This window comes from Martes martes (assembly GCF_963455335.1).
Source record: "Martes martes genome assembly, chromosome: 5".
NCBI lineage: Eukaryota > Metazoa > Chordata > Mammalia > Carnivora > Mustelidae > Martes > Martes martes.
The window spans coordinates 157,225,081-157,252,951 of record NC_137892.1 but is presented as its reverse complement, the minus strand read 5'-3'; the positions used below and the strand labels follow the sequence as shown (position 1 = coordinate 157,252,951).

General features: G+C 46.6%; 1 protein-coding gene across 2 annotated transcripts in view; it reads right to left on the bottom strand.

Annotated features, from left to right (window-relative positions):
- Positions 1 to 6,716: 6,716 nt before the first annotated feature.
- The window catches only part of CTNND2 (catenin delta 2), a gene marked incomplete at its 5' end in the record, with an annotated part of 906,977 nt that continues 885,822 nt past the window's right edge, over positions 6,717 to 27,871 (bottom strand). For both annotated transcript variants that reach the window (XM_080804204.1, XM_080804205.1), the window contains 4 exons: positions 6,717 to 7,906; positions 15,179 to 15,252; positions 21,184 to 21,315; positions 24,571 to 24,697. In XM_080804204.1, the coding sequence (XP_080660330.1) occupies positions 7,646 to 7,906; positions 15,179 to 15,252; positions 21,184 to 21,315; positions 24,571 to 24,697 (594 nt within the window). In that variant the 3' untranslated portion in view covers positions 6,717 to 7,645. The remainder of the gene's footprint in view (positions 7,907 to 15,178; positions 15,253 to 21,183; positions 21,316 to 24,570; positions 24,698 to 27,871) is intronic.

The window sequence follows — 27,871 nt, the reverse complement described above, 5'->3', positions numbered from 1 at the left end:
TAATTCTCTTTATCATGAGATTGCTTTCATTAGGTCAGCCTTTGGTTACTTCCTACGTGAGGGCAGGAGAAGAATCTCTAGAATGTGGACATGAGTACTTAATGATTGCCTGTTATGGAATATTCTGGGGAATTTCGTGGTTCTCATGTGCCTTGAGAAGAGAGCCAGGTTCTTTCTATATATCTACCCTGCCTTCCTCAGCTTTAATTTCAGCTTTTTCTGGGTCCCTCATGGTCACAAGATGGCTGCCAGGGACAAGAGTCATCACATGCTTTCTTGCTCTCATTCAGCTGGAGGAAACACAAACCCAAGGTCCAAACCCTTCCTTCTGACAAAATCACAGGGCTGTTTTATCCCATTTTTGTGAGTTATAGTATTAATTTTTAACTTCTTATAGTAAAACTCATTGCTTTTGCCATTAAGAAATCCTTACCAAACTTTGAAAGAAGCTGAACCTATGAAGAAGAAGTGTTATCAGTTTTGTAGATTTTTTCAAAAAGCAACAACAGTGTTTCTAACCTTGCATGCTCTTTCAGAATCTTGCCTCCCTCCCATATCAAGAGATAGAATCTATGTTCTCCCCCCTCCCTCAGGAACTGGGCAATATTTTGCTACTGCATTGACTAATAGAATACATTTTGAATTTTGTGCTGGCTTCTTTCTCTTGGGACAGACTTTGGGCAACTTGAGACAATAGAGAAGTTTGACACCATGAAGCATCTCTGCTGGACAGGCATGAGGAGATGGTTCACAGGATGCCCGAGGGGTTGCAGCTCTTCCTGCCCCCAGCTACTTGAGTCTTCCCAGCACAAGTGCTAGATACTTAAGTGACTGAGCCTTTAAGTGATTCCAGCCCAGTCTTCATACCTCCGTGGCTGATTCTGAGTGGAATGGAGCTGATCTGTCTTCATGGAGCCCAGTCCAGACTGTAAATTCTTGAACAAAATAAATCCTTCTCTCTCTTTTTAAAAAAACCACTAACTTTTGGAGTGGTTTAGTTCAATTGTTCAATTGTTATGTGTGTGATTTGCAACTGTATCCTTCATAATTAAGTGTTAGTCATATATGTACACACAGTCAGTGTAGTTCAAGTTCACTTTTCACATGGTCAGTGATTTGGGTTTAATTCCCATAAAGGCCAGTTCACATTCCTCTGCTCTGTGACTTAGCTGTGTCACATAGCTGTCTGCCTGTAGTATGAGAGCATGAAGACAGGCAGCCATTTGGAAATGGGTGCCAGGTTTCTCTGCTGAGCTGGTCACTAAGGGAGGCTGTGGTCATGGAATGGACATACTCTCAAACTAGAATTTCTGAAAAAAAGCATCTTGTTGGCTCCACGAAGTCCAGGCTTAGGCAGGTTGGAGCAGATGGAGGTGGGTGGTGTATTAAGGACGAACATCTGGAAGTGCAATCAATGGCAGCAGTAACCGACATGGGAGGCACTGGTTGTGTAGGATGTATGGTGAACAAACAGACTCTGGGATCAGCAGACAGACACCCTTCCTCTTGGACTTTGGAGTCCCACTGCCTGAGACATGGTGGGACTGGTGCTGGGTAAAGGGTGGATCCTGGGGAATCAGGCTTTCCTCTACCTGTGGCCCCTTTGCTTTATGGACTCTTGATCTGATCTGAAGCCACTGCCAGAAGGTCACCTTTCTTCAAAGAGGCATTCTGGTATTATGGTCTTTAGTTGAAAAGCCTCTGTTTTAGGTCCAGCAGAAAAATTCGCCAGCTACGTGATATCACTGCATCTTACTCCCCTCATCTCAAAAGCCGGGTAGGTTGTAATAAGAACCTACATAGTGGTAGTGAGTAGGAAAAGCCGAATGACCATTAAAACACAGTGAAAGCAAGAAAATGTTGCACGCAAGGAAGGGTTTGTTTTTAAACCATTTGTCTGAGCATGGGCCCTTGCTTTACAAGTTTTCTGTGCTGTCCTGAAACAAGCCTTCATTCCATTTGTGACTGTCTCAGGCCAGAGTCTCATCACAATCAACAGCTCATTGCCAAGCTTCTCAGGCTTCTGCCCCCCTCCTCTGGTATTCACCCTCCCTAACCTGCTATTGGAACGACACACCGAGGCCCTGCATGGTCTCCAAATTACCATACTCAATGGCTTCTTCTCAGTGGTCTTCCTCCTTGTCCTTCTCTGTGCTCACCAGTGACACTTTCTACTCTCTTCCTATGACATTCTCTCTGATTTTGACAACAGTGCACTGGTCTTGTTCTCCCCAAACCCCACCTCCAATATGCTATTGTGTCCTTTGGCATCATGCTGGTTGCCCATGAACCTTCACCATCCCTAGCATGGTTGCTTCTCTACATCCCCCTCTCTATGGATGCTCTATCCATGCCACTTTCCAACTCTCAACCCCGAACTGATGACGCCTAATTCTGTGACTCGAGTTCAGAGATCTGGCTGCATTTCCACTGTCTGCTGTGATGTTGTCCCTGGATCTACCATCAACCTCTGTAACATGTCCAAAAGGGAGTGGATTTTCCTTGCCAGGAAGACCTTTCTTCCTTTTTACCAGTGGGTCATCCATTGCTGGGCTTTTGATCACCCAAGCTCCAGTCTTAGAGGGATCATTGGGTTCCTCCATCACACCTCAAGTGGTCACCAAGTGCTGGGATTTTACATCTGCAACATTTCATCTTAGTTTTATTCATTTTATCTGCCATTCTCCTAGCCCAGATTGTTACGTTTTCTGCATCACTGTTCTCAAACATCAGTGTTCTTAAGAATCACCCAGGGATTTTATGAAAATGCAGATTCTGATGCAGAAAGGATGGAGTGGGACATTTCTGCTATGCTTCTGGGCGGTGTTGATGCCAGTCTCGATTATACCTTGAGAATAAGGGTCTTGATTATTCTAATCATGCGGAAGTGATCTCTTTCTAGACTGGGGTTCTCAAAGTAAAGTCTCCAGACAAGTAATATCAACATCAACTTGGGAACTTGTCAGAAATGAAAATTCTCAGCCAGTCCCAGCCCTATCCAATCATATACTGAATGTTTGAACACATCGTTCAGATGTACTTCAGGGGACTCTGATGCCTGGTGTGAGGACCACTGATCTAGACTTTACCTTTACAACCACCATGCACCCCCAGAAAGTCTGCAAAGATGCTGTGAAAAATCTTCAGAGTTTCTGTAATATGGCTTTCAGGGGCCTCAACTTTGTTTGCAGCCTGACCTCTCTCTCTCTCCAAGCTCCCCCTCTTCCTCATTTTAAAATTAATTTTGTTGCACGTTGTGCCCTGTCCATTTCCCTATACTTCCCACATCTTTTTGGCTCATGTTCTTCCAGAAATGCTTCCATTATTGCTCATCAGAAGTCTATCCATTCTTTAAGTTCTAGCCAAACACTGTCTTCTTTTTGTGGTGTTGTCAGGTCACCCAGCTGGGAGTGCATCCTTGTGCTCAGTTGCAACAAGCATCTTGTGCATTGCACTAGAGCTGTGGTTCTAATTGGGGCTGCTTGAGCCTCCCAGGGGACATCTGGTAGTATCTGGAGACAATTTTGATTGTCACAATTGCAGATGGTGATGTTATAGGCCTCCAATGGGTCGAGGCCAGAGATGCTGATAAGTATCCCACCCTGCCTCCCACCTTTCCCCTAAAGAATTATTCAACCCAAACCCCAAGGGTGCATTGGTGGAGAAATAGGTCTGGAGCACTATGTGTATCTTCTACCATCTCTCACGATGGCTGTCAGCTTTACCTGGGGTGACAGGTCTCTCTTATGTATGCAGGGTCTCTCTTACGTATGCATGTTCTAACAGCATACCAGGCACATCATCGAAGCATTTGTCTTCATTTTATTAAGGAACCAAGCAAGGACATACTGTGAAAAAGTGTTCAATGTGTGATGCTAATGTAGCCATTGTTGGAGTTCACGTCAAGAATTCCATTGTCTTAACAGTGGATCAAACTCTTAAGACCCCACTTTCACCATTTCCTAGTGTGCTTTGTTCGTTTGCTTGTTTTTTAAGCTCCGTCTTCCTCTGGCTGATGAGACAGTAGGTGCAGCCTGGTGACTTGTTAGGGAACTGACGGGAGACACTGAGGTCAAGTGTCTGCCTTGCCAGACCTGAACTGGGTGTTTGTACTAGTTCTCTGGTTTGGAGAAGAATGTGAGGTCATCGCTTGGGAGCGCGGTCATTGTTGTTTGTAAGTAACTGGAGGTCTTGGTCTCTCAACTTCGTAAGGCCAAGGATTGTCCCCACATCTCAGATCCTTCTTCCTGTTTAACTCTACATGTTACAAAACAGTTATGTTGCCTTGAGAGGAGGTGATGTGCATAAGGTCTTCCAACGAGCTCTGTCCAAGGAATGGACATCACATTTTAATGAAGATCCTGACCTGAGAGCTGCCACTTTCCCTTTGAAGGGACCAAATCATCAGTTGGAAGGAAATTGGTTCTCAAAGAGGAGCTGAAGTAAGTGGAAGAAACAAACCAAAGAAATTGAAATTTATTTTGCTATTGAATTTAACATTGCTTTTTTTGTAATAGCTGTTTTCTGTAATATATGAATCTTGCTAGTATGAAATGGGTCATCAGTGGTTAACCTTCACCTAGTTGGCACCAAGTGTGATGTGACATTCTATGTCACCCTATTTCTTATAAGCCTGTTTGATATTTTATTGTCAAACTCCCAATTGATAATTTGGATTAAACCATTGATTTGTGGTATGAAACCTGAATCATTATTAAAAGATCTTATTTTGAAATATTAATATCATTTAAGGTGGTAATAGTTTAAGTATTCCTTTCATCAGTCCCTGGTGATCAAAACTCTCAAGTGAAAAAAAAATGGGTCTATTTTTCATACATAATGTCAAGATTTTACAACCTATTAAATGCATTGGGTGTATGTATATGGCCCACTACAGGGATTGAGAGGAAAAAAATTTCTAGTTCCTTTTCTTCCTTCCTTTGCTCTGAAAAACACCATTCCCATCTCAGTAGAGAATTCAAGATCTGGAGGCTCTTGTAGACCAGAGAGGCAACTATTTACAGGGGGCCAGGGGGTCGGACTTGGTCACTTTAGTACCATGTAAACAAAAACAAAAGTTTCTTGCCACTGCAGGCTTTTATCCAATACAGTCCTTGTTAGGAATAACAAATCACCAGCTGATCAACCTTTACTACCAAGGGAGCCTGTGGGGGCTTTAGGTCATTTCGCAGTTTATGTGACATCTCATCTATCTGTCTAGGATCTGTCTACCTACCTATCTCTCATATATCTAGATCATCTGTCACCTTCTATCAATCACTTCTCTATCCTTATTTATTTGTGTGTATGTATATGTGTGTGTATGAAAATAAGAGGGTTGCTTTGAATAACAGCAAATATTTTTCGTTTTCTTCCCCCTACTTCTACCTCTGAAGCCAGAGGATCCCAGCTGAATTGGTCATCCTAGCCCCACACAACGTGCCGTCAGAAGAACCATGGGCCGCAGAGGCATCTTTGGTCTTCCCAGGTCACAAATGCAAGGAAGGCATGGACTCAAAAGCATCAAGGAAACATGAAATTCCCACTAGAAGGACATTTTAGGACATGTAGTAATTCCCCTGTGCACAAATCCAGCCAGGAAGGAGTCCCACTGTTATCTTTTGGACAAGTTCAATGAGGTTATGCATGAGTCCTATCTGCCTTGATGAACTTCGCTAGTCCGTTCTGTGACACAAAGGAAGTGGACACGTTGTTCTCAGTGCTGTAGATTTCTCTCTCTCCACAGGGGCTGGAACATTCCTGTGAGGGAATCCACCAAAATGTGGAGTTCTGGAGGAAACGGTGCAACAAGGTCCAGCTTGCTGGTAATTTGTAGGAAAATTCATATGTAAATTTCCGTCTCTTGCTCTATTTGGGGAAATTAGCTTTTTGTTTGCAAAAATACACATGAGCAAAAAATCTTTTGATGGTTGTTAAATTTGGGGAAGGAACCGCTGATTTTGGACTTAGACCTGAATTAAGCTGTGAAGCGTGAAGGGGAGCAAGTTTTAAAGGAAGATGGCAGCCAATTTCTTTTGTTATTTAATTTTTATTTTTTCCAAGAACAGTTAACATTTACTTAGGCACCTATTGGCCTCAGTCACTTGCATCTAGAGAGCAAAGCTAATTTACCCACAGCCCGTGTTCTTTTAAATGGTTAGCCTTATTTCTTAGCTCTGTTAACCACTAGTCTAACATTAGCTTCAAGTTCAATTTTAATAATCTAATCCATAATGGTCCACTGCTCCCTGCCACATGAACAAAAAGTTTGGGGGTAATAAGGCGAGCAGTTTACATTTTCTGTTGATACTTCAAGTAATTGGCCCCAAAGTGAAATTATTGAGTTGGCCATGGTTTATTGTGTTCTGAGGGCATAAAACGTGGAAGGAAATGGACCTGTAGAAAGAGGTGGTATCCAAGAATGTGTGAATGTGTGAAAATCCTATAACTTCACTTCAACTGGCCTAATATCCTGAGTCACTAGATGGTCAGAAAGTAGATGCAGTACAAGAGGAACAAACCGATGTACATTGATACCAAAAACCAGAAACAAAGCTTGTACAAGATGAACAGCGGATGAAATAGCTTCTATCAAAATAAAATCTCACACAGGTCCTTTTTACACATACGAGGACATACACACACCCACACGCGCACAGACACACAAGCAAGAATGTGTATTTTGTAAGATAGGTCCTTGGAAATAGACATTCTTAGCAAATATGGATGACAGATCAATTGTAATTTATTTTCTTTTAACACTGTATCATCATAAAGAAAACTGGTATAAATGAAAAAATCTATTTCAAATATCTACATCTAAAATTTTAGGCAGTGAAAAAGCACTTTGTTGACAAGGAGTGTGGAATGATGGATGTTAATTGTCAGAAACTGCTGAATGCCTTGTTTAGTTGCCACAAACAAATTCACAGATCAGAACGAACAATACTGCTAAATATTCCTTTTTTTTCCCATTTTTTTTTTGTTAAAACATACTGGGAGAAAGAAAAGAGAAGAAAAACTGGAAATCCATACATCTTTCAAAAGTTTGAAATCGAAGCAATATTTAGAACCGTAGATGAGGAAACACTACGCATGGTAGAATATACACGATGCGTTTTTCTCCTTTAATCTGTAATGTACATCAAATACTTTACAACAATGCATTAACAAAAGGCAAGAAACGTCTTGCTGTACAGAGGAACCCCAATGCAACTTGAAGCCTAGAATCACAACGGATGAAGAGAGAAAACGAAGCGTGAGAAGCCGTCCCTCTAACGTGTGTGAACTACGCCGCCCCTTGTGCTTAACGGTAACCTTCACGCCCCACCACCCCGCCCGTCTCCTCGGCTGCCTTCCGCCACGTTCAAGGCAAAGCACTTTTTTTTTACACCCTACAGCTCCACCTCGAAAGGTGTTGTGCAGTGTCCTGGTCAGGATCACTCCAGCTTCCTACCGACTTCCAAGCTAACGTTCGGTTCATTTAGCTTTCTAAAAGAGCTCGTAATAGGTCCTTACTGGTTATCACAGCCTTCCTACGGAACAGGCTTTAACAAACTAAATTTGCAGGGGGGGAAAGAAAAGCAATGTCTCGTGGTATGCATGCACATGCATTGTTCCCGGAGCGCCTCGCGCCGCCCGCTCCTCACACCCAGGAGTCGGGGGAGGCGGGGTAGTGGCTCGTTTCATAGTTCAGTTCACTGTAGGGACGGGCAGCTGAGTAGAAGTCGACATAGTTGCCGGTGGACTTGAGTCCCAGGTGCATGGTGTACTCACTGGCGGGAGGGCGATGGTGGACCTGGTCCTCGAAGAAGGACTCGTCGTAGTTTCTCGTGGAATTCTGAAATGGCTGGTAGGTGTCGTAGTCTTTCCTGCTGGGCTCCTGTGGGACTGGCTGTGCCGGGACCTGCACAGAGAAGGAGATCCGCCTGGGCTCGTTCGCCCGCCCCGGACGCAGCCTCCCCACGCCCGCCGCGCTCGAGCCTCCCGGGAAGGCTGGGCCTCCACCTCCGCGGCCGCCAGCACCGCGTGTCTGCCAACACTGCGAGCTGCGGATCGCCCTTCCTTTCAAAAGCTGGTTCCTGGGTCCACACGCCAGCATTCTTGCGTAACTTTTATTAAAAATTATGATTATGCTAAAACAGACAGAACATGGAATCTGCCATTTCGACTGCTTTTAGATGGACAATTTGGTGGCGTTCGGTACATCTGCGGTGATGTGTGCCCATCACCAGTATCCACACAGAAACGTGATACCTATGGAACACAACTCACCACGTTCCTCCTTGCTTCAGCCCGTGGGAGCTGTCATCCTGCATTCTGTCTCTGAATTTCACCACTCCAGACAACTCAGAGGAGTATTCGGTATGTGTCTTTTTGTGTCTAGCTTCTTTCCCTGACCATCCACCTTGTAGCATGGGACAAGATTTCGTCCTTTCTTAAGGCTGAACAGTATTCCATTGCATCATTTCACTACATTTTGTTTATCTGTTCACCTGTTGATGGCCACTTGGGTTGTTTGCTCTGTTGGCTGTTGTGAATAATGCTATAATGAACATGGGTGCTCCGGTACCTGTTGGAGTCCCTGCTTTCAGTTTGGGGGGTACGTACCTAAAAGTGGCATTGCTGGACCCTTTGTTTTTTATTATTAACATATAATGTATTATTAGCCCCAGGGGTACAGGTCTGTGAATCACCAGGTTTACACACTTCACAGCACTCCCCATAGCACATACCCTCCCCAATGTCCATAACCCCACCATCCTCTCCCTACCCCCCTCCCCCCGGCAACCCTCAGTTTGTTTTGTGAGATTAAGAGTCTCTTACAGTTTGGCTGGACCCTTTGTTAATTCAGTGTTTAACTGTTCAAGAATTGCAGAACTGACTTAAACGCTGGACTTTTTGGCTACATAACCTATTTTAAATGGAAGAGGTACAGACTAGAAGCTGTAGAACACGAGTGGTTGATTTTCCTTTCCTGCATTTGCTCTCTCACACCTAGGTGCTGCAATCCCAGACAAAGAGACAATGAAGATGTACAAGGTCTAATGGTCACTTGGGGATCTTCCTGCCGGCGCAGTGGGCTGTGATCAATACCTCTCTGGAGGATGGAGGCTTCCCACTGGTAGGGCCATTCCATCACACCCACCTAAGTGAGCAGGGACCGTGGCCTCAAAAGGATACACAGAAAAGCACATGATGAAAAGAGGGCCTCCACTCCAAATATAACATACTCCAAAGGACTGACATGTTTCCCAACTTGGTTTAATTAAGAATTGATTGAATTTGAGAATATTGTGGGATTATGAAGCTCTTGGTTGGCAGAAAGGGGCCTTCGGGATTCTACGGTGACCCTCAGCCCACCCCTGTACTCCTTGTTTGCCCTCTTGTCCTTTGCACATTACTCTCTGATGTCAGGGGCCTTAAAAGGCTAAAGGGGTCACAGGAGCCTCTGAGATATGTATGGTCAAGAATTAGCTCCCTCTGCTCGGTTTTCAGGACAGTAAGACCAGAGTGTTCATGGTTGACAATTAGCACTTGTATGTGGGGGGTCTGGATATCCTCTTTTGTTCTGACTGCCTCTGGGGTCCCTTTTTAAGCACCGTGCCTCTAACGTAAGCAGAACCCCCCACATCTAGATCATACAGTCACGCATGAAGCTCTGCTCGTGGCAATAATTGGGGAAGAGGTCTGGTGTGAATGATGGAACGCTCTTAACGAAACACGATTTGATCAGCTCTAAGCAGATTCAGTAATTCCCTATTAACTTAACTAAGGCTCAGCATGGAAATGTCCTATAGAAATTGGTCCTAGTTAATAGGTAATGATTTGTAATTAGCACGTTGCCTGTAAATGCATGCTTCTAATGACCCGCACATAATTCTTCTCTCAAGTAAGTGAAACTCCCTCTTTTACATGTAATTGATTTACACTAGTAATTGACCTGTTCTTCAGAGAAGTGGTGAACTTCATCATAGCTGCCCTCCACTATGTCCCACACTTCCAGTTAGCGGAGGGTGATGAGTGAGGTGTCGGGCTACCTGCAAAATATCTGTTAGCCTAAGAGCGTGGCCATGAGAGGGACATTTGGAATTAATCTTCAGCATCTGTAATTAAACCAGACCAGGTATATGAAATTACTTGGCTAGGCTGAGGTGCCCTGTACTGTTCTTTGAAGAGCTGGATGCTAAGCTGAACGGCACTCCAACAACGTGCTGCAGCCGAAACACTGAGCATACAGAGGGTTGGAGCTGGGTGGTTTAGAAAAAATCACACGGGAAGGAGCTAGTGTCTACTGTGTTTCTCTGTCAGTGGGCACTATATCCAACACTTAAGAGATTCCTCTTATGTTTCTGACTATTTAAAGGTTAAACAATACGTATGTACGTATGTGTATATATATGTATATTTATATGTATGTATGTATGTATGTAAGTGTATCTATCATCTATATCTCCTTTCCTTCCTCCCTCTTTTCTCTATCTTCCTATCCAACCATCTGAACATTCACCTGTCTGCCCATCCATCCATCCAATCCCCCCTTTATAGATGATGACACTGAAGCTCAGAGAGGTAAAGAAACGTGTCCAGGATGTCACGGCTAGTGGGGTTGTGAGACGGGGATTTGAACCCATATCCGGCTGACTCTGAAGTCCACATTCTCTCCACCACACGAACACAGTTTCAGTGGAGCCAAACTGGCCGATCCTCAGGGGGCCAGCCTCCCTGGGTTGACTGCAGGCTCTATGACAAGAAGGGAGGCCAGTGGACAAGGGAACCCTAGGAGAGCTCTCACTTCTCTATGTCGGTCTCAGTGGCTGGGGGTGGGGAGGTCTGCAGGGGAAATCACTCGCAGGCTCGTGGCTCTCCCCCACAGTGGCTGCTTCTTTCAGGCTTTTGCATGACCTGTTTCAAATTTCTTAGTGTCACCATCTTCTCTCTGGTTGGTGGATGTCTTTAGGTTGGGCGCAAGTTTATTTTCATCTCTTACCTCGAGGAATTGCCTTTTCAGTTCACCTGTATTGGTTGTAAAGTCTCAGGTCAACCCCTTCTGAGGTTTAGTCCTGCAGTTCTGAGAGCGTGTGTCAACGGACTCTCCAGGACTGGGTGACAGGTACCACCACTGTCTGGAGGGACTGAATTCGCTCACTGGCCTCCTGGTGTAGATGTCCACTGGGGATGTACATTTGCATTGTAGGAATGTTGGCTGTATTTTATAATTTAAGGGATTATCTGAAAGTATTCAAAATTAGATAAAATGCTCTCAAATATAAGCCCTCCCCATGGAGGAGCTAAAAATAAATGCATTTTTTATGTTCCACTGTTCGCATAAAGCAGATTTCTATGAAAGGAGCAGAACAAGGTATAGCAGTGGTATATTCCGAATTTGCGTGTCTGCTGTGGTTCAGAGAAGCCCTGACACACCCAAGGAGCCTGAGGCTGTTGCCTGCTTTTGCCTTAAGGCAGCATCCTTTTTGGGGTCAGGGGGTGCAACGAGCCAGCTCACGCAGGGATACTGGCTGGGGTCCACGTTCTTGGTACTCTGTCCTATGACTCCTGCTCCCATAAAATCATCGCTATTGAACTTTTTCCCCAATAGGAGGATGTTTAGTTTAAATTAGGAAGGACCCTGCCCACACTACCCACACACAGAAAACTATGTTTATTCCTCACTGGGTTTGCCTACAAACTGGACTGATCGCTAGTACAAGGAAAACAGCGGCCCATTACAGATCTTCAAACTTCACCATAGGGCGAAAGCTGAAGACTCAGGCTGTTAATAGACAATGAAAAAGGTCATGAGGTAAGGATTCATGGTTCTCAGAGTCTAGTTCCGAGACCAGCAGCTCAACATCATCTGGAAGCTTGTTTGAGATGCAAATTTCCTCATCTCTGGGGACAACTTTACCTGCTCTGCCCACTTGGCAGTGAAACTGAGGACACCAACCAGGACCTTAAGATGCTGTTTGATGTAATAATTTGATGGTTGTCATCAAAACACCAAACCCCTTTATCTCTAGTTTATGAACACAAAATTCTGTTGCTAGATATGGTTATCTACATTATAACTAAGTTATAGATATAGTTGAATACGTTTTCTTTATAAGTAGGGGATAAACTGGTAGAAGGTCAGTAGGATTTTTGGGGAGTTGAGGTAGTTAACTCTTAAAATGATGCCTGCAACCAGCTGATTGGAGACCTACAAACTGAGGACCATGAACCTTACTTCACACTCATGGCTGTTTCCTCTAGGAGTGCCGAGGCTCAGAATTCAATGAAAATGTGGCTGGAGTCCCAGGTGGTGTCATGGGCAGTGTTGCAGCTGAGTAGCTGCCTGGCTCCCTTTCCACTGAGTCATGGAAAGCCTGGCTCCCAGTTATTGCGCTGGACCCTCACTTGGCCATTGCACCCTGGGTTGGGGCCTCGTTCCCAGCTCTCACTGCCTTTGTCTCCTCTTGTAGGCCTCCCTCAAGCCCGTTTCCCTCAGTGCAATGCTTCTTCTTGGAGATGAATTGCTGTCCAGCCTCCTCTGTGAAGCTGGTCAGGCCCAGCTAGGGACCAAGTCAGCCAGGAGACTGGAGCCCTCAGCAGAGGACAGGCATCAAGCACTGAAATGGAATGGACCCCGGTACACCCCTCCTGGTTAGATTGTTCAAGCTGGTCTTTTACTAGCTGCAAGGTTGGGAGGTCACTTTTAACCTGGGAAAGTGGCAAAAATGAAAGCATTCCATCCATCTAGAGTGTTGGCCCCGCCCACATGGCCAGAAAATCTAAATCATGAAGGCTGTGTACAAGGTTGTCTCTAGAACTACCCAACTGGAAGAGAACCACATCTCCTCTTCTTTCAAATGGTTAAGGTGGTCATCCCTTCCAGAGTTCCCAGCAAGGAGAGCTAAAAGGAGAGCCAAAGTTGATTCCAGTAACCAACCAGAGTTGCCTGCAGTGTCATAAGGATTTACTTGGAAATTTTTTAGGGAAAAAACAGATCTTTCTAATGGGTATTTTTAAATGTTGCTTGATATTAGAATGGGGTTAATAGTCCACTCATCTACTTCCCTCTGCTGGACTGCTCAGGGAATAATGATGGCCCTGAGCTATCACCTTGGGGCTCAACTCAACTGGTGGCCTGCCAATAGCATCTCCCCTGTGTTGACAAGGGGCGCTGAGCTTGAACTCCATCCAGGCCGGGCTTCCCAGCATTTACCTGGGGCACTGTGGCCATGACAATTCCCACTGAGTCTGAGTACACTCTGGGGCACCCTGGGGAAAAGGCCACACTAGGTTGTGCTTACTCTCCCAGCAGGGATGCCATCTTAGTGCATTAATTTCAATTTGCTTAATTGTTCATCATAGGCTCAGGTAAAAAGAATGTGCCCCTTAGAGCCACTGGGGGACCATCCTATAAATCTAGATTGCAAGCAGTTTTAAGGAAACCAAAGTAAGCCATCCTGTAAGTTGCCAAGGACCTCTGGGCCACACCTGTGCATGTCTTCACTGCCAACGACCGTGGAATCCAGGGAGAGAAAGGCTGATACAGAATAAGCCAATTCTTGGGATGAGCTTCCCTCAACCTGAGGAGACTAAAGACTACTCCTACACTCTTGGATGCAAAGACAGGGTCTGATCACATCCTGACCAATATCTTTAAGAGCTATAGACAATTCTCACTGTACCTGGTACAGGTTGGTTTTATAATTGAAATTGGCATTTCCCATACACTTTGTTTCCGTTTTCCTTTGTGTTTGGGCAGGCATGTTGATATGCAGATCGCAGCTGGCCACCCCTGGCGAGCACTTGTCTAGCGCTCCTGCACTTATTTATTTATTCATTGACCTCTTTGCTTTTAGCAAAGACCAGAACTGAGGGAGGTGAAGTAGATGTTAGCAACCTGTCAGGCAGGCCACGGGGCCTGGACTTCCACCAGGGGCTTGCAGATAACACCAGATGTCTTCCAGAGTGGCTGCACATGGCCTGGAACATTCAGAGCAGTGGCATCACCCCTCTACCTACTACCATTTCTCCTATTGATGAGTGATTAGAGAAAAAGGTAATTTAAGGTCAAGGAGATACTCTCCATGTCTTCCTCCTTCCTCTCTTGGAAATGGTCCTGCATAAGATACTCTATCTACTAGGAGCAGGTCCCTTTCCTTTACAAAGACGCTGCCCCGCCAGGTGTTGAGAAATGTTAAAAAACAGCACATTTCCCCCCACGTTTACTGTCCTCTGGTTATTGTGATCAAACAAACAGCTTTCAGATGTATCTTTCAGCCCAACTTTCCCGACTTAGGGCGGGAATCTAGAGCATCCACAAAAGCCAGCTCTGGCAATGGTTACTGGCAGCCAACAGTTAACGAGGAATGCCCGTCTTTCTGTAGTGACCACTACAGGGGACAAACGAATGAAGTTATGAATCAATGAGGCAGCCATGGCTGTGCCACTTGCTTCTACAGTTCCCACAAAACCACAGAGAGAGAGAGAGAGGGAAAAAAAGAGCCTCCAGCGAATGCTTGACAAAGAAGACAAACACACACACACACACGCTTAGCCCAGTTCTTGAAGGGGCTATTCTTAGCATTCCTCAAACTGGAACATGTACACAAATCACCTAAATGTCTTGATGAAAGGCAACTCTGATGCATTTGTTGCATCCGATAGATTAGGGGTAGGGGCCCGAGAAAAATCTCTTCCAACAAGCTCCTCTGGGGTGCTGGTGCTGCCAGTCTCCCCAACTAGACCGAGCAACAAGGCGCTCTTCAACGTGCCCATTTAGTTGTTCACTCTTGAACGTGCCGTCTCTATTTTATTGGTAACTATCACGTGTAATGAACGCTTTCCTCCAAGAACTGACTGGGTTACGGGAGCGAATGAATCCCTGTCTAGTAATCACACAATATTACCTAGAAACCAGATTCTTCTACTCGTGTATTTGAGCTTTTTGTTTTGGGTCATAGTAGACAACTTGCTGGCTACCACCAAAGGAAGCAAGTGGCTGTAGTGAAGTCAAAGACTGTTTTCAAATTTGAGGCCATTCTAGTGACTGCCAGGGCCCCACGCACACACACTGTGGCAAACGTGAGTGCATAGGCTATGTAGGAGCTAATTTATTTTTTTTCCAATTCCAGGATATTTCACGTGAGTCAAAGGGGAAAATGGACACAGACGTGCCCGTCTCGTCTACCTGGTTATGTTTGATGTCTTCAGTGGGTGCACCATAGGAATTCCTGTACAAAGTTGAAATTCCAGTGTTTTGAGCTGAAAACAAGAGGGAAACAAAAAATATTAGCAAAGAAGACAAGGTTTCAAGTGAGGAATAATGGTGATCGGGGCACAAGCTTGCCCTAACAGAGATTGGTTTCTCGGGGTGCACTCCAAGTGCCACGGCACGTGGGAGAATCCTTTGGCTCTGGACTCTCCATTTTATATGCAGATATGAGAGAGAAGAACAGTTAGGGGTTCTATCAAATCCCCGCAGCCCGGGAGTCTCTTGCAGTCACGTTCGGACTGCAGACAGGGTTGGGGCCGGTCAGCAAACAGATGGGAAGCTTGCCAGGATTCTCGCCTCCTTCTCTGGTGAGAACCGGCGGCTAATAAAAGCTTGTCTCCCGCACTGAGGCGCGCGGGCATCTTTATGAGCGGCTTAGAGTTGAGCTGGAGAACGACGAGAATGAAATTTCTAATTTGGGCTCACAGAGTGCTTAATCATCACGCAGACAGTTCATTTCTCAAAGGCCCAAAGGCCGGGCAGGAAGCACCATCGGCATCTGTCCGGCGCGTCTGGGGGGCTGCGGCTCTGGAACCCAGCTAGACACGGGGACAGGAGCCGCCCCCCCTCTCTTGGGACTGGCCTGAGGACTAGCTGAAAGGAGGGAAGGTCTGCTGTGCTGGCCGGCAGCTTCCCAAGGCACGGGCAGCGTTTGCCCCCTTCCTCCCCTAGAATCCTTGGGGCTCATGCCACAGGCCCCAGGGTGCCACTCCCCTCATAATCATGAAAACGTCATGATTTAAGAATGTTCTGGAAAGAACTGTCAAGTGTCAGTGGGGGTACAAAACACTCCAGAAACTAAGAAAGCCTCATCTTTTTTTTTTTTTTTAAGATTTTATTTATTTATTTGACAGATAGAGATCACAAGTAGGCAGAGAGGCAGGCAGAGAAGGAGGAGGAAGCAGGCTCCCTGCTGAGCAGAGAGCCCGATACGGGACTCGATTCCAGGACTCCGGGATCATGACCTGAGCCGAAGGCAGAGGCTTTAACCCACTGAGCCACCCAGGTGCCCCAGAAAGCCTCATCTTTTTCTTCCTATCTATGGAATGGTAAACTAGGATGACGCACCCTAACTACTCTCTCACAGATACAGTTCCTGGAGACCCAAGGTCAGTAATATCAATCACTCCACCCATGACTATTCATTAAAGCACCTAACACCTGTGCAAGAAAAGTCCTTTTGGAAATCTGTGCTTAAGAAAGTGAGAGCTGAGGGCCCATTCTGAATTTGAAAGGCCCCCCTGACATCTTCTCTGGTTGGGTGTGCGTCGTTCCCGTCTGTATTTCTCCTGGGCCCCTGACGGCTACAGAATCTTCCCTGACAGCCCAGCGGCCACCCCGCCGATCCTGCTCCTCCACCCTTGCCGCTCCCAGGAGCCAAGCCATCTTGCTGGACAGAAGGGATTATGTCACTGCAGTGTCCTGCCAAGGTACGAGGCGCGGGATCGGGCCCGGATTGATTTCCTGCCGTATCTCCCTCTCTTCTCTCGGCCGGGGAGTCCTAGCCACACCAGCCTCTTTCCTTGCTGGACCCGGCCCAGCCAGACTTGCTTCCGGGGTGTGGGTTTGCTGATCCTTCTCCCTGGAACTCACTTCCCCCAGGTTCTGGACTGCCTCTCCCTGTTGGGGTTTAGTCTCTTGCTCAAGCTCCTGAGAGCAGCCCTGCCCACCCGGGACCCTGTGTCTTCTGAACCCGTTTATCTTCTCCATCATACACAGCCCCACGTGGTACTACCTTGGTGGTGAGCCCGTACTATTGTCTACCTTGCGCGGCACTTCCCTTCACCTACGACAGCAGAAACGCCAGGAGGTCAGAAATCGGTCTGTCCTGCCACCTTCACCAGTGCATTGGCGTCTGGGACAGCACCTGGCCTCAGCAGATGCTCACAGAGTCAGGGCTTTATTTGCTGAGGCAATGAGTGAAGTGTAACCCTGAGAATACACGTCCTAAGCACTGCAGCGTGCTAATGAAAATGTCACTGTGGGGTGGAATTTTGTGGTTTTCTCTTTTCTGTTACTTGGAACAAAATGCATTTTTTAATTTGCTGGAACATGTCCTGTTAGAGCCTTGTGCCCCTCTCTCAGTCTCCTTAGAAGCTAAAGATGCTTCTATTGGAAGTTCTTCCCTCCTGCCCTTTGGTCCACGTCACCTGTTTAAGAGAGGGTGTGTAGCCGAGATTGAACTTGCAGCTTTTGCAAACGCATGAAGCAGGTGTCTTCGTGGATACTCTGCCCTTGTACGTCTGACCTAAGAGGACACATGTAAGGAAATGCCTTTCTTCTTTTGTATAAGCCCCGATCTCCAACTGAATCAACACACGGAAGATGAGAATGGCTTTAATAAGGCATAAGAGAGACTGACACAAACGGGCTAGACCATTTGATGTAAAGGTATCTGGGAAGCTCAGATGGGAGGGCAAAATCCCCTGGGTGAATTTTAAAGTCAGGCCGTGCAGCCGCTGGGATCACACAGCCCTCCCCTGACGCATGCTTCTGAACACGTAATGTTCCCAGGGAATCATGACCGCGAGCAACAGCTCTCGCCAGCCTGCACGCCTGAATGAAGAGCTGATTCTGGCTTCTGAGGGCTCCACGGTGGCAAGAGAACGCCAAGGGAGAAGACATTTTGAAAGATGCTGTCTCGGCTGGAAAATGAGTCCAGAAAAGGTGAGTGGGGGAAGCCTGGCGCAAAAAACCTAGATGGATCTGCATTTCTAAGGGCTCAGTAGAGGAGATTCAAACCCGGGCAAGAACCTGCTCTCCCTTTAAGCCGCCCCACGTGGTGTTTTGAGGGTGAAGCTTCCCACGACTTTCCCATAGCAGAGGGAGTGTTTTCTTTGGGGAAATGGTGGCACATCCCCTGATGTCTTAGAAACAAGGGAGACGGCAGTTTTCAGGTATTGTTCAATGTACTATATGGTAAGCGTCCCCCGGATATTTGTGAATGGGAACAAGTACTGCTCTTGATGTGCAGGACACAAGAAATCTGATGTGCATGTCAACGCTGAAATGACAGGCACGTGCAAAAGTGCCGTGGAGCCGGAGCTGGCCATTCATCCTTTCCATTCCTGTGTGAGACGGGGCCTTCCACCCAGGTTAGCTGGGCGCTTATTCATGCCACTGTGGAGGGTAGTAAGTAGACACCTCCTCCAGCACCAACTCTACCTCCACCATCACCACTTCCTCCATCATCAGCACCTCCACCGTCACCTCCTCCACCAATTCCACCACTAACAGAATCTCCATTACCACCTCCTCCATCGCCACATCTTCCACCACCTCTCCCATCATCACTATCTCTTCCATCACCATCAGCACCTCCTTCATCACCAACTCTACCTCCACCATTACCACCTTCACCATCTCCTCCTTCAGTTCCTCCACCACCACCACCTCCACCTCTTCTATCACCTCCTCCGTTATCACCTTCTCCAACTCCTCCATCACTTCCTCCACCATCACCACCTCTACCTTCACCATCATTTACTTCACCTTCTCCATTATCTCCTCCACCTCCATCACCTCCTCCACCATCACCAACTCTACCTCCACCATCACCACCTTCCCCATCTCCTCCATCATCACCATCTTCCACCATCACATCTCCTCCACCATCACCACTTCTACTTCCATGTCACCACCTTCACCTCCTCCATCATTTCCTCCATCACCACCTCCTCCATCACCATCTCCACCATCTCCACCACCACCTCCACCATTCTACCACTACTACTTCAACCATCATCCCCCACTTCACTACCTGCACCACCACCAACACTACCACCATCTCCACTATATCACCTCCACCACTACCATCACAACCACCAACACAGTAGATAATAACAACTGACTTTAACACAGTACTCGTTGGCTTAAAGGGAACCTTCCTGTATACACATATGTTCAATGTTTTTTCAGGCTTGCTAGATGATCAGTAGTGTAGTTTTGAATTCCTTTTTTTAAAAATTGCTTTTTAAAGTAAGTCAGAGCAAAGATGCTTAAGTCTCTTAAATAAGTGCACAAAGTGAAATATATCTCAATACTGGAATTATCAAGATCCCTGTCATTAAACATCTAGAAACAGGTTAGATTTTATTTTTCAGTTATTATGTGTGTCTGGCATGATTATGTACCATTGGAACTATGCCAACAGAAACACTCCCACATTCAAAAGCCTTCTGAGTGATTCTACTGGGCAAGCGAGAAAAATTACATAACAATTCAGTCAACTTCAGGATTGTTTTTGTAATTGTAATCTCAACTGGCTTTCCCGGAGTGCCTGCGATGTGGCTACCGAGGGCGATCGAGGGCGATCATAATTGCAGAATGAATGAACCAGGGGAATTGGATGTCACTACTCCAGAATAACCGGTACAAATTAGATTCTCTGCTGAACGTGTTGACTCTAGGGACTCGGCATTCAGATTCCCAGCTTCCTCTGTTCATGCTCGTCTACAACGGGGCAACACTGAAGGCAGGAAAAACAGTGAATAAGAATAATAAGGTATGTTCTGTGTAATGAGTGCAGGCGTGAGGCTGAGACATTCCCTGGGAGGTGTGAGTGCTGACCCTGGGGCTGTGCATCAGAAACGCCTTGTTCACTGTGCTTTTCTCTCTAGCAGTCACGCAGAGCTACCGTGGAAAACACTGCCTCGAGGGTAAACGCATTTACCATTAGAAAAATGTATCTTAAATGGCCTGGGACTGGAAAACATCTTAATAAATCATCCAATTTTTTTCTCTTCTGCTTCCCTGTAGGTCTACACCTAAATAATATCTGAGAAACTCAAACTTTTAAGATCCTCTTGATGAGAAGGGCTCAGTGTCTGTTCAGGATTATGGCCTTCACACTTCCCAGTTTCATGAACAGCCTCATCTGGCTACGTTCTGTTAAAACCCTGTTCCTCGGGGCCTATATTCATGAGGGACCGATCGGCACCTCCACGTGGCACAGAAGGCTGTGGAATCCCTATTAGAGAGCCTGTTGGCTCTGGCAGCTCGGCCTTCAAGGCATAACCCCCCTACACCAATACCCCCAAGTCCTGCTTCTTGGAGGAAGGGAGAAACCGGGGCGGGGGAAGTGTATGGAAAGCAAGGAAGGGATGAGGAACGGGAACAAGGAGAGTTGTAGAGAACAGAAAGGAGTCGGGGCAAGGCTGCTGATTAGAAAGGCCGGGCAGCGCGTGTTGGATGGGTGGCAGTGGGTACTGATTTGGGCCTTGCTGGAGTCACGGTGGATGAGGAAGGAGAGACAAGGGGTATGACTGCGGTAGTGAGCGATGGAGGGCGTAAAACCTCAATGCATCCATATAGAAATTGTGATTATTGGTTCTAATGAATCTCTTTGGGAGTCTGTCATGATAAAAGATGGGTTTCATGTCAAGAAGAGAAAATGTCTCAGCAGCAGTTCTGTGGGCCTGGAATCCTTTTTTTTTTTTTTTTTTGGTTCTTCTCCCCTGGCTTCCCCTTGTTTTCTCATCCATTTCCCCTTCCTTCTATTCTCGACAGCCAAGCTTGGCTACAGGGCACCCACCGTCCTGAATCCTCCCCGCTCCAGATTATGACAGCGAAGAGCTCCAGCGTGACTCCTCTTTCTCATTTGAGGGAATATCACGAGCGGAGCCAGCAAGAAGCAAAGGGGTAGGTGAGAGGTGAAAGACAGAATAAAGTGTGCGTAGAGAACATTTCCCCTTAGTTATCTGCAGGGATGAGATACTCCGCTTTTATTCCTCTGGCTTAATCTCCCTGCCCCCAATGCCCGAGACTCCTTGCTGTCAAGCTCTCAAGTGAGCTGCTGGCTGCTCAGTCCCGCTGAGCTGCCGGGAGCGAGAGCGTGGCTTGAAGTCTCATGTCCCAGCCCTCGGCCCTGTCCCAGATCACGTCACCAGCTCCGAGGAGGAGAGGCCCACGGCCGCGCTCACCTGTCATGGTGTCTTTCCTGGAAGTGTGTTCTCCTGTGGTTCCGTGGTAAGTGGCATTGCTGCCAGTGGATTCATAGTCTGTTTTCCTCTCTTTGAGGCTGATCATTTCCCGAGGTGAAGCTGGGGCACTTGCTACGTAAAGAAATCAAAAGGAAGAACTTCTGTGTCTCATTCTACAGCCCGGGCAGCTTTCCGCACTAAGAGCTAAGGTCACGAGGACACACGGCTCAACCCGTATCAGTGTGTGTACGCCGACCTGCTGATTCTTTGTTCTTTGGGCTCTTGTCTTTACCCCTTCCCAAACTCCTTGTCATTCGGTGCTTCGCAGTTAAAGGGGCACTCAGCTTGGGGGCTGGTAATTAAAGACTATCTCCTGGGGCCATCTTTCTCAGAAAGGTATCCTGATGGGGCTATGACCCACCAAAGGTGTACGGGGCAGTTTTAAGAATAAGATCAGACTTGTTTTATTTCTCTCTTTCTCTTCTCTTCTCTTCTCTTTCCCTTTCCCTCCCTTCCACTCCCCCCACCCCTTCCTTCTTCCTTTGTTCCTTTTTAAAAATCAGATGTGTTTCAGAGGAGCTGTTACTGATTTTGGAGAATCCCTGATTAAAACAAATGCAGTCTTGCTTGAATATTGAGTGACCCAGCAACTGTCCTAAAGGAAGCCAGATGAACACCCAGGATGTTTTGTGGGGCTGAAGTCACCCAGCCCTCGGAGTTCAGCCCATGGTGTGGGCTGGGCAGGGCGTGCAGAGAGCTCGCTCCCCAATGAGCGGTCCCTGATGAATGTCCCCATCAATCTCTCCCCGACACCTGGCACCCTGACCACTTGCTGCCTATTGGACCCGGGGAGAACGCCGCATCTTTTCTTTAGGTCCCTGTCATTAAGTTTAGTATCTTCTATGAGCAAAAATCCCTATGTTAGACACTGGGGAACAGAAATATGAATCATGTCACTTTCTGAACTTGTGGAGGACCGGAAACGGACATGCAAGTAAACAGAAGCGGGGCGGGGGGGACGGACAGTAGTACACATTGTAGCCACGTGCTGGCAAGAGGGAGCCTTTACCCATCCTTTCCTGAGAGGCAGCCTGCCGACTTCTCAAACCTACTCAAACAAAATCCAGGCTCGCCATTCAGCTATCAAAACCTCGAGAGGTTCCCAAACCTGGCTTCCCGCTACAATTAAATCCTGGGAATACTTTCAAAAACACGGCTACTTGAGCCCCACCCAGAACCAGCTGGATCAGAAGCTCGGGGTGTAAGTCTACTGGGAAGACAGGGAAGAAAAGGGTATTTGCTCCACATAACTGGACTGGGCTGTGTGTCCAGTTTGCGCGTGTTCTCGGCACGTGGGCCGCTGGCTCTCGCTCACCGCATCCACCGTCTGCCACTCTCTCTCCTGTCTTCGTTCTCTGTCCCCCTCTCCTGGGAGAGTCCTTTCCCTGCCCTTGCTCCTTTGCTTCTATGCCCTCTTGCGTAAAGCTTGGCCTTTTACAAGTCGCTGCCAGGCAACCACGAAGGGACAATATTTGGGAGCCTCTTGACCAAAGCTTTCAAAATTAGCATCTAATAGCATGCAGATGGTGGGGTTTATTAAAGTATGTCAAGTGTGTAATTATCTTTCAAGACCTTATACACAGTGGTCCGAATCCCGGTAAACTAAGATTACACTCCTGGAAAAAAATCAAATCACGCAAACAAGTGTTCACTTGGTGTTTTCGATGTACCTCAGGAGGAAGTAGCAGGCAGAGCCCTCGTGGAGAGGCTGGGGTAGCTCTTGGAACTCGGCCCCTTCTCCTTCCGGCACCTCCTGATCTGCTGCGTCATTTCATCTAACACTGATGTGTCGTAATAATTAGGGCTTTTACAAAGACACCATCTTCGTGCTTCCCACACTTACTATTCTTTATCTTTTTTTTTTTTTTTAGATTTTATTTATTTATTTGACACACAGAGAGAGATCATAGTAGGCAGAGAGGCAGGCAGAGAGAGAGGGAAGCAGGCTCCCCACCAAGCAGAGAGCCCGACGCGGGGCTCGATCCCAGGACCCTGAGATCATGACCTGAGCTGAAGGCAGAGGCTTAACCCACTGAGCCACCCGGGGGCCCCTATCTTTTAAAGATGTATGGGGGTAAGACACATGAAAGGTCACCCCTGCACTTCCAAAGGTGGAAATTTCTTCGTCCCACGGTGGTGTCCGGTTCTCGTCTAGTGCAGAATGGAACGTTAGAAGCCGTTACACCACACTAGAAACAGAAGCTTTCCTGCGGCTGGGAGAGAGTCATTTATTTCAGTCAAATGTTCCCCATTCACGTCTGGTTTTCGTCATCATCCTGACAGTAAAGTGTGGTGTAAAGTTTGATGACCAGTGATCTCAAGGGTGGACGGGCACTCTCCTGACGTGCCCTCTGGGACCGGTTCCCCAGCAGACAGAGGGCAGCGAGGAGCAAGGAGACACGCTTCTTAAGTAAAAACCTAGATGGGATGTGTGCGCGCCCGCGTGTGTGTGCACACGCATGCACATGTATGTGCATACACATGCACATGCACACATACCCGTCCAGGTATTTATATATTTATTTATCCATTTTTCCTTCTCACAACAAAACTCCAAGTGCAGAATTCAAAAGCTCGGTTTTTAGACTTACACTTGGAATAAAAACAGTGGAGACTACGCCACTTATATATTAAATGATGGGCTCCTACTTGGCCCTTAATTTTTCCCCTCATCTTAGGCATTATCCAATGTGACTGAAAAGGGTATAAAAATGAAGTAAATAAGAGCAGTTAGTTGAAAATTCAAGCAATAGAAACAGGACAAAATTAGAAAAATATTCAACTGAGTGACTATAGTTCCGGGTGGTTGTGATAAGACTTTATCAATGATTTATTGGCTGGTTTAAAGGTAATAATAGCAGGCTAATCAGGTTTGGAGTAGTAACGAAACCCTCAATGGGATATTTCAAATGTATGTCATTTTACAGCTAGAAAAGTGTGCCCTTTCTCCTTCACTTGGTTATTCTAATTGCAATCAATACAATGCAACTCAAACTATTTTAAGTTGGAAAGTGTGTACAGAAAACCCTGATTTGCAAACACCTAACAGCTATCTTTATTCTTGTTTTTTGATGAATGCAGGCCCATGACATACATTGCGTGTGTATAACACCTGTTAGAGATTTTTAGAAATCTGTTAGATGTGTTCTGAGTCTGTGTGAACATGACACAAAGTTACCACTGCTAGGAAAGAAAAAGGGACTCATTTGGTATTTCTAGCCAATGTCCAACTGGGACGGCCCTCCTTCTGTGGGGGTCAGCTAGGGCTGGAAGGAAGACCCTGGCACCAGGGGAAATGGGGACTGCCTGACTGTGGGCGTCTCTTACCTGAGCGGTTGTTGGGAGACACTCGCACAGGGGAGATGGAGGGTGTGCGGGAGGAGGAGTAGGGCCTTTGCCGATCCCTCTCGATGGTCGACGATGAGGCTACGAAGTGATACTGTGACCATCCGTCCTGCAATAGACCGCATATGCCCATTAAGTGGGGAAGGTAGAGTGATTCTTCATCCCCTGACATTTCGAAGTTCCCAACATCTGATTTTGTAAAACATTTCCACTGTCTGTCAAAAGCGATCACAGAGCCTGAGGTCGCGGAGCGCTGCTCGATCTTCAAGGGAAGCGGAGAGGACGCGAGACCCACCTCGCTCCCTCTAGACAGTCTGCCACGAGGAGGCCTGCTTTTAAAGGGCTGGCTTTCCTTTCCAGATGCTGAATAAATGGTCTATTTAAATGAAAATATGATGCTCAGAATGTGATTTGACCCAGAAACTGTCTATTCTTTATGGACCCGGTTCCAGCTCTGCCTGGCCCTCCTCTCAAGACCGTCACTGTGTACCCACACCCAGAGGGGTATGGTATGTTCTCTGGTTTAATCCAGGAACTGTATTTTTCACTTTAGAGTCCATTCAAAATGTGTCTTACCAACTAATCCTCCATTAAGCCTTCTCTTTTATAAAGATTTTTTAAATTTATTCATTAGACATCAGACAGAGAGCGAGCGAGTGAGTGTACGAGCAGGAGGAAGGGTCAGTGAAAGAGGGAGAAGCAGACTCCCCAATGAGTGGGGAGCCTGATGTGGGACTTGATCCCAGGACCCTGGGATCATGACCTGAGCCGAAGGCAGATGCTTAACTGGCTGAGCCACCCAGGCACCCCTCTATTAAGCCTTCTAATATCTAGTATATATGCAATAAGACACATATACTGGTTTTCATTTTAAAAACCAAAGACATACATTGTGGATCATTTCATGAATTTGGAAACTGTAAAGAAGAAAAAAACTGTCAGTAGTTCCACCCTGCCCCAGAACTCCTGTTAACACGCCACAATAACTCCTTCCAGTGTTTTCTCCTTTTTAATTCAATTTATATGTATCAAAGTCAGATGTCAAATGGCAATGACAATACCCCAAGGGAAGAAGACCCGTGTGTCTCCTCACCGCCCCCCCTTCCTGCTTCACAGAGGCAACCAGTAAAACTCTTCTGGCCTTTTTTTTTTTTTTCTGGTTATATTTAGACTTTTAAGGGACTCAATGTTCTATTAAAGAATCATTGCAGGCAGAAATAGATGGAAGTTAATGAAGAACAAAATTCATACTCATTTCAGTATTTGTGTCTTGGTTTCTCTAATTCTGATTCTTATTCTGTTTGGCTGGTAGGATAAAGCCAAAGTTAGACATATGCTATTTTAAAGCTATTACTTAGCTCTTAATTGAGAATTTACTACAAGGCGATATTTTCTCAACAATCTCATGGGCTGGATGCTATTAGCGTCCCATTTTACTGAGGCTTAGACAGTTAATAGGCCACCTAAAGTCAAACACTAAGCAAGTAAAGAAAGAGTGATACTGAAATGTGGCACACTTACAAGTACTTGAAGGTGAGCAGATGAAGGAATTCAGGTCGGAAAATACTAGTGTTTTTAGATTATGGGATGTGGCAATGGAATGTGTGTCGCTCTGGGAACAGTTAGCTTTGCAGCAGAGACACGGAGGATGATAAGGACCCAGATACCCAAGCCAAGGGAAGAGCAGATGTGAAGGCAGGTGGACACGGGCTACGCACAGATGAGAGCCATTGGAGGTCTCCATGGCTGAGGAGTGATCAAGGGGCACCAAGAAATCGAGAAGCCTTCTGAGTGTCTAGAAGAGTTTGGGGAGAGTAGAATAGAACCAGGGATACCAAGTAAGAAGCTATTCCACTGGAGGAGGGAGACACAATCCTGGCTTGGATGGGGGCCGATGATGAGCTATGGGCAGATTTGGCGTCTATGTTGGAGGATTTGCTGATGAGTTGGCTATTGGGTGAAGGAGAGAGGAATCACCCCAGGCTTCTGGTGTGAACCACAGGAGACTGGAGTTGCCATTTACTGAGATAAGGAATACTGGGAGACAAATAGTTTTTGGTGGTGAAATCAATACTGCCATTTGGGACAAGCTGGGTAGAGATGTCTATTGGACATGAAAGAGAAGATACAGAATAAAGCAGAATCTGCAAATCGGGATTTCAGGAGCAATGTCACGGCTGGAGATAACATTTTGGAGTTCAGCATAGAGATGTTATTTAGAGCAAGGGGAACGGAAAGAAATATGAGTGCAAATAATGGCAGGCAGGATACACCGGGTGAGCCCTGGGACACTCTAATATGTAAGGGGTGTGCGAAAGAAGAGTCAGAGGAGCCTGAGAAGGGACAGAGAGAGCTGGAAGGAGGACCAGAAGGGTGTGAGGTCAGGCGAAACAAGGAAAGCGGATGCATAAAGGAGAAGGAGACCAACTGAATGATAGGCAGGACCAGGAAATGACCACCAGCCTGGGGAACATGTAAGCCATCATGACGGGGACAGAGTACTTTCTTTGGTCAGGTCGGCCTATGTCTAACTCAGGTGGGCTCCAAAGATAATGAAAATTGATGAAAGGGAAGAGTAAGATATGATCACTTTGACAGAGTTTTATTATTACAGAGAGTGGAGAAATGGGGCTTGCCGAGATTGAGTGACTAAGATGTCTTCAGAGATCACCTGGGAGATAGAGTGTTTCATTCGCCTTTGGGAGTGAATCAACAGACAAGACCAAAGAGCTGGTGATGCCACAGAGGAAGCAAGCAGTTGCAGGAGGGAATTTCAGGACTGCTTGGAAGATTAGGGAAGAAGGGGCTCGTGGACCATGAGAAGACCATGTGGTCTGCTCGTGGACCAGAAGGAGGAGGACAGCCGGGCTGTGTGACCATAGCCATAGCAAGAACGTGGGAGATATGGCAGCAGGTGGATGAGGAAGAACTCTTGTATTTTCTTGCATGTTCTCCAGGGGGGGTGAGAAGTGAGGTCATCTGCTGAGTGTGAGGAAGATTTGGAGCTTAAAGAATAAGAGGGAGGAAGGGAAGGGAGGAGGGGGACAGAGAGAGGAAGAAGAGAAGGTATGAAATGGTTCTGGTTCACAGCCAGGGGTCTAGTGGCCAGGGTGCCCAGTGCAAGGAATTTAAAGAGACAACAGGGCAGCATGTTGCTTGTTTTTCTCCAGCCAAGTTCAGCTGCCCTGTGGCAGGTGGGGGGTAGATGGACTTGGATGGGAGTGGTCAGAAAGTAGCTTGGAAGGAGACAGGGACTGCAAACAGAATGCCATGGAAGCCCATG